The following is a 7,285-nucleotide window of genomic DNA, read 5'->3' as shown; positions in this document are numbered from 1 at the left end:
GCGCTGCGCGCTGGACGAGCGTCCTGGCTTGCTGTTCGATGGGCGTTCATTTTATGTGTTAGTGAACGTTCGTTGTCTACGATCTTATTCTCAGTTGAACGTTCGGTCTTTACAAGGCGTTCGTCATAACAGTATATAATAGGTTTTAAAACGGTTTGCTATTTTAAAATAGTCCTAATCATTTCTCTTCCTCTACCGCTCGTCCTAATCACTTCCCCTCATCTACCGCTCGTCCTAATCATTTCTCTTCCTCTACCGCTCGTCCTAATCACTTCCCCTCATCTACCGCTCATCCTAATCACTTCCCCTCATCTACCGCTCGTCCTAATCACTTCCCCTCGTCTACTGCTCGTCCTAATCACTTCCCATCATCTATCGCTCGTCCTAGTCACTGTCCCTCATCTACCGCTCGTCCTAATCACTTCCCCTCGTCTACCACTCGTCCTAATCACTTTCCCTCATCTACCGCTCGTCCTAATCCCTTCCCCTCATCTACCGCTCGTCCTGATCACTCCCTCTCTCGTCTTGATCGCTCCCCTCGTTTAGGCCCCCAGTAATGATTCCCACGATCTTCACTAATGATTCCCACGATCTTCACTAATGATTCCCACTTAACAAACTTCCACTAATGTTTCCCACTCCACCAACCCTCCAATTATGTCTGCCTACCTAATGATTCCATTATCAACAGTCATCCAATAGTCTCCTGTGGAATTTCAAACCAATAGATGTGATTAAAACATGTAAGAACCGAAACAAAATTATCATTGTATCATGATTTGTCAACTCAAATTAACAAAATAAATCCAAGAACGACAAAAATAGTTTTGGGTCTATTCAAGCAATTAAAGAACTTGATCTCAATACTCTATCAAATCTAATGAACATATATTCTAAGCATAGTTTATGAGAAATTCGTCCAAAAAGACAGCATATATTGCAACAAATTTATGTATTTCTACCATCCAATGAATCAGTACAATCTAAGGAAGTTGGTTTACTGGCAAAAGAGATTTGCAAGTCCATAAAATATCATCAAGGGAAGGGAAGGGACCAAGTGGGACTATTTTTGGTCCGGCGACACTCCGACGGCAGTCCGGCGGCCACCGCAAGGGTCCGGCACAGGGAAGGAAGCGGGTGGGAGGAATCGATACTCAAAACGCAAACTTGGTTGGCTGGGCCGGAGGGAAGACGATGCCGTCTTCGGTTCGTCTGCCAACACTGGCGCTGCGGCGACCCGCAAACGGAACTGCGTGGCTGGGTGGAAGACGACGGACACCGGCGGCACTGGATGGAGCGAAAACGGCAACGTCTACGGGCGGCGCGTATCCGGCGAGAGCTGTGGTGGCTGGTTCGAAGGAAAGAAGGAAAGAAGGAAAGAAGGTGCTCCATCAAATGTTCTCCGTTTTCTCTCTCTCTCAAAATATTTGAATCTCAAATTTTCGAAACAACCCTAAAATTTGAATCTGCCCCCAATTCTGTCATTGCCACGTCATTTTAATTTTTGAAACGCACACCCCAATCTGCCCGTGCCCGTGCCCGTCCTCGCCACGTCAGCGTTGAAGCAGGTTTCATCAGACTTTCTCAGAACGCAGCAACTTTTTCCAACCAAAACGTGGGCCGCTCAAACGCTGACACGTGTGCTGTGTCGAAATGTTGTCAAAATTTGTTGTCTAAGTATCATTTTCCTTTACCATCAGATAGTTGAGGCGTGAGGCTCAACTTATTTTGCTTATTCAGGTTTACTTGCTTGATCCTGTTTTTGAGTAAAGCTATTATTTTTGCTACTTAAATTTTTTAAAAATGGCTAATTAAATACACTAAAAAAGCACACAGGATTCAAAACCTTGAATATTTTTATTTTTTACTATGGCCACAGGAACGATAGATAAGAGTACCATATTTCATCTAACCAAAAATAAGTAAATGTTATTTATTAACTGATTGTATGATTGTATAAATAGAAGAACGGATGTAGAATCTTTAACAATAAAAATTCCTAAACATAGTTTTAATCAAGAGTAAAATTCCTAAACATAGTTTTAATCAAGATTACTAGTAAAAATTATTTAGTGAATAATGGAATATGATTAAGACTTCACTAATCATAATTTTATCTCAAAACTTATTAATAGACGTGAAATGTGAGAAAGTAGATAATTATATTTATTGTAAATTTAAAATTTTAGTAATCCTCGGAGATTAATCATTGACTTAAATGTTAAAGTATTTTTTATAGATACATTCACACGGTTTAAAATTTAGAAAAAAAAAGTTTTGACTAAAATCATTTATAATTATCTAAACTAACTTGAAAGAAAACGTGAGAAAAGTTGTATAAAAAGTATCGACCTATATCAAAACAATTTTCCAAAACAATATTCCGAAACAATTTTCATTAGTTTAGCTTGTTGTTTATATGATATTTTTGTATAATAATATAATGTTGGACTAGGTGAGACAGCATATAGACCTATGTCTTACATAGTTATAGCCTGATGTTAATGTTAAATAGTCGAAAACAAGGAGGATATGATAGATGTCCAGATCTGGGTATGTTGAAAGATGGTTAAATAAACTGGGCCATGGTCGTTTGATGGCTTGCCTAGGAATGAAAGAATTCTCCATTACTAAGTTGACTATGGTAGCTGAGTTATAGATAAAGGCCCACCTATTTCAAAATCTTAATTAGTTGACCAAACCCCTCTAATCCCCAACCACTCACGGATTCTCCTGTAAGTCCCACCACACCATTCTCTTTCGGAACATACCCACATTACACAAATGGCATTACCGTAATTCCACCTTGCTTCACTTTTACCTTATTCCTCCTTCCCAAAGTCACATTTCATTCATCTTTAACGTCAAAAACAAGCAACTCCTCTCACTGCAACTTTTACCCTTTTTACGATTCCACCCTCAACCACTGCTCTCTCACTGCAAAACCATTTTCAAATAAAGGGTACTTTTGTGATTTCGATGTTATAAAGAGAGAGAGAAGAAGCAGAAGAGAGAAGGTATAAGCAGCCGTTTTTTCTGTTGGTATATGAAGGTGGTGAACAAAGAAGAACAAGAATGGTGTCCGACCAGGATATAGCTAAAGGGGTCGAGTCTCTACTGCGTCACTCTGACCCCAACTCCATAACCACTGTAAACGCCGTCGTACAGCAGCTCGAGGCTAAGCTAGGGTTAGACCTCTCTCACAAGGCCGCTTTCATCCGCGACCAGATCGACCTTCTTCTCCGCTCTCACCCACCGCGTGCATTTCTTCCTCACCCTCCTCCTCCTCTGCACAAAGACTACTTCGCCCCTCTCCCCCAACACCACTTCCCAACCACTCACTTTCCTTCCCATTTTGCCCTCCATGACGAGATCAACTTCCAGCACCCCAACCCTCCTCCGCCCTCCAAAGTTGATTCCTTTCCTGAAAATGCTGCCACTGTTGCCTCACCTCAAGCGCCCAAAGTAAGGTGCGGTTTTTCATATGCCCTTTTGTTTTGATCTTCAACTTCTTAACTGGGTCTTCCTGGGGCTTCTTGTTGTCGCTTAAATTAATTAGATCTTAGTTCCAAGTTTTTTTTTTCTGTTTGCTTCGATTTAGGGTTAGAGTTGTCCGCTTTCGCTTTCGTCCGAAGTACGGTTGCGATCTTGGGTTGATCTCCTACTGTATGTAGTTCGAGTACTGTTCCATTTCTGGAAACTCTTAATGGTTGGTTGGTTGGTTTTTGATACTATTTTCTTTATTATTGGTTACCGTGGTTTCCTTTCTTTGAAATTTGACGCCTTTTTTGGTAAAATAGTTGTAAACTTGTTCATGTCATGTCATTTCCATTTGATGGTTTTATTATGTTAAAATAATAATAATAATTTTTCTTATTAAAACACGCCGGTCCCAAATATCTCTTTCGTTAACTATTGTCCTCTTGTGTAGTCCTGTTTCTTAGCCCTCTCTTACCCCTATTGTGTATTTATTCCCATTCCATTGACCTGGACGTGTTTCAGAATTTTAAATGCATTTTTAGTATACCGTTCAAAAATAGCTTATATATGTGTGTGTTTTTATTTTTCCACATATACATAATCAGCGTTTGCTAGCCCGTGCTATGTATGACTTTCTTCAAGTTTTCTGGTCTCATGTTCTGGTTAGCTTGGAATATGTAATATTTTTCTCCAATCTGTCTCTATCGTACTAAGAATGGGTTTATGGACTTAACATACGAGATGTTGTGTTGCCGTTCTTTATAAATGGTTTTCCAGTGTTCAAACTGGAGGCAAAAGAAGAGGTGGTGCTGGTGGTCTAAACAAAGTTTGTGGTGTTTCTCCTGAGCTTCAGGCAGTTGTTGGTGAGCCTGCATTGCCAAGAACTGAGGTAGTTTTCTTTTACCGAACTAAGTTAGATCCCTCGCATTTACTGTAAAAGCATGAATCTTCATTTATCTGGAATAAACCATTAATAAAAAAATTCATATGGAATCCAACCCTTTGGTATGCTCAATGCAGATTGTGAGGCAGCTTTGGGCATATATAAAGAAAAACAACCTCCAGGATCCTGGTAACAAAAGGAAGATAATATGTGATGATGCACTGCGTTTGGTATTTGAGACAGACTGCACTGACATGTTCAAGATGAATCAGTTGCTAGCTAAACACATTATCCCACTTGGTCCCTCAAGTAAGTACTAAATAGCCAATGCCCTGTTTGGATAAACACGTTTCAAGAAAATAAGAAGGTGAAATGAATAAGTTTCTCCCATAAATTAAAAACAACTAATCCACTTTCAACTTTGATGCAATAAGTTATTTTTATTTAACCTTTCTAAAAGCTTTTTTTTTACCTTCTTAATTTTATCTCCTATGACTGCTTATCGAAAAATTTATCTTTCAGAACCCAAATAAAATGAGGATGCTGCATTACCATCTTTTCTACCAGTGGTTTTTGTTGTTTTTTTAGTAAAATAATCTTTAATATTCTTTGAATTTTGTCACTCCAGAGCAGTCACAAGCTAAGCGAGTGAAGGTGGACGTTGAAACTAAAATTGAATGTGCTGAACCTGCTTCATCCACCGTCGTGATATCTGAAGCACTTGCCAAATTTTTGGGTACTGAAGGAAAAGAGATGCAACAATCTGAAGCCATAAGACGTGTTTGGGAGTACATCAAGCATCACCATTTGGAGGTGTGTTGCATGTTCATCACATTATCCAATCTTTCACATGCTCAGACATTCTTTAACCTTCTGTTAAGAGCCAATACATACATGAAAAAAAAAAGTATTTTCTGATAGAGTTTAAACTGTTTCGGACAATGAAAGGTTCTTGAAATCAAAATCTGATTGAAAGCTGAAAAGTAACAGAAATTGAAGAAAAGGCCTTATATTCTAATGATATTTGTTTCAAAAATTACTTTGGTGAGCTGTTGCTTTTAATAATGAGAATGTTCCTCCATATTGATTGCAGGACCCTTTAAACGCAATGGTGATATTATGTGATGCAAAGCTTCAAGAGCTACTTGGGTGTGAAAGCATTTCTGCTCTAGGAATACCAGAGATGTTAGCGCGCCATCATCTATTTAAACAGCCAGACACCCACGTAAGGTTAACATTTCCTTTCATCTTATGTTTACCTATTGTGCTAGCACTGTGTTTTTTCCTAATCTCTGGATCATTTCGTCAACAATCTTGTGTTTTTCTTTTCTTTTTTATCTCTTCCCTTCCTGACTCCCTGTCAACGTTCATAAGTTATTTTCTTACACTGACTTTTTAACGAGTCTTGTATTAAAGCCTACTAGGAAATTGACTGACAAATTGTTGTGGTTTTTCTTTATTGTTGTGCAGCGCATGAACCGCAGAGAGGCGTAGTTGTATGTTTCTGGCTGTTGCTAGATCATACAGGAACATTTTACTTATTCCTGTAACTTCCTTAATCTGTTTCTTCATTGACATATGTAAACTGAATGTTGTCTGACAGTTAGTAGGTTCGTTGTTTAGAATGACAATGGATACATTGAGCTAGGCAAGAAGTATATTATTGTATTTAAGATATGGCCCCCCTAGGTTGCCCCTGCATTTTCTTTTATCAATTCTCAATGTCTAACCTCAACTCACTCAAGGAAACTCAACTCCCATTTGGAATTACTATTACTTTTTGTACTTTGAGTTACACCAACTACTCTCAAACAATGCCACTTTTCTGACAGGCTTGCAATTAATCCTTTGTCTCCTTAGAAAAAAAGTAAACAACAACTTGTTACATCGTACATTTCTATTTGAAGATGCACAGTTACAAGCATAACCGGGTTTATTGTGTATTTTCCTTTCTTTAAGGATCAATTCTTTACCCAAAATTACTAGTTCCAAAGTTATTTCATAATTACTTCCTTCTCCCCCCAAAAATTCGACATGGTGCTACTTTTAGTCGAAAATTTCCAACTCAGAAGGTGTAATCTTTTTCAAGTATTAGGTAAAGTATACGTGTAAGCCATTATGATAGCCTGATCACTTTGGATATCATTACTGGTCCCCAACAAGGACAGAGCAGCCTTTGGAGCATTCAATTATTTGTTACTATGAACCAACATGAAAATACAAGGCTTCGCATCCCAATCTTCCATGTTCTCACCCTGAAGATTCACGAATCTCGATTAACTTGCTCCTACTAGAACAATCAGATAATAAAATATTGCGTAAAGATCAGAACGCGACGCATGTTTCTAAACCATTTTATATTTCTCCATTCCAATTAAAACCTTTTTTGGTTGTTTGTTTCTGGTGGAGTTTTTCGTATGGATAATGATATTTTGACAATATTTTTTTGACAATATTTTAACATTGTCTACATGTTATTCTTTGATCGGTCTTTATTGGTGTTTATGATTATTATTATTGATTGTGGAATAATTTTGGATTAATCACAGAATGACACGTAAACAGTGTTAAAATGTTGTAAAGAAAAATGTTGTCAAAGTATCATTATCCTTTCGTATGGCAACATTTATAAAACAGATAATGATATTTGAGAATATTTTTTAACAACATTTTAACATTATCTATGTATCATTGTGTTTGATCTAAAATTATAATAAAATAATGATACTTTGATAATATTTTTTTGACAACATTTTAAGATCATTTACATGTCATTTTGTGATTGTTCTATGTTAGTGTTTATGATTATTATTATTGATTGTGGAGTAATTTTGAACTAATTACAAAATGACAGATAGATAGTGTTAAAATGTTGTCAAAGTATCATTATCTATTATAATATTAAGTGTTAAAACGTTGTCA

General features: G+C 37.4%; 1 protein-coding gene across 2 annotated transcripts; it reads left to right on the top strand.

The window, feature by feature from the left end:
- Positions 1-2,760: 2,760 nt before the first annotated feature.
- Positions 2,761-6,160, top strand: LOC124833706 (SWIB complex BAF60b domain-containing protein). Of its 2 annotated transcripts, none has more exons than XM_047308244.2 (6): positions 2,761-3,470; positions 4,258-4,369; positions 4,501-4,672; positions 4,992-5,176; positions 5,457-5,588; positions 5,834-6,160. In XM_047308244.2, the coding sequence occupies exons 1-6, from the start codon at positions 3,076-3,078 to the stop codon at positions 5,855-5,857; spliced, it is 1,020 nt and encodes a 339-aa protein (XP_047164200.1). In that variant the 5' UTR covers positions 2,761-3,075; the 3' UTR covers positions 5,858-6,160. The 2 variants fall into 2 exon arrangements, with proteins under 2 accessions (XP_047164200.1, XP_047164201.1); XM_047308245.2 differs by having other exon boundaries at positions 2,764-3,470; positions 5,457-5,593.
- Positions 6,161-7,285: the final 1,125 nt, after the last annotated feature.

The sequence above is a fragment of the Vigna umbellata genome, chromosome 1 (assembly GCF_029865625.1).
Source record: "Vigna umbellata cultivar VRB3 chromosome 1, Vumbellata_1.0, whole genome shotgun sequence".
NCBI classification, from domain to species: domain Eukaryota; kingdom Viridiplantae; phylum Streptophyta; class Magnoliopsida; order Fabales; family Fabaceae; genus Vigna; species Vigna umbellata.
Note: the sequence above shows the minus strand (reverse complement) of the source record. Positions and strands in the feature narration are given on the sequence as shown.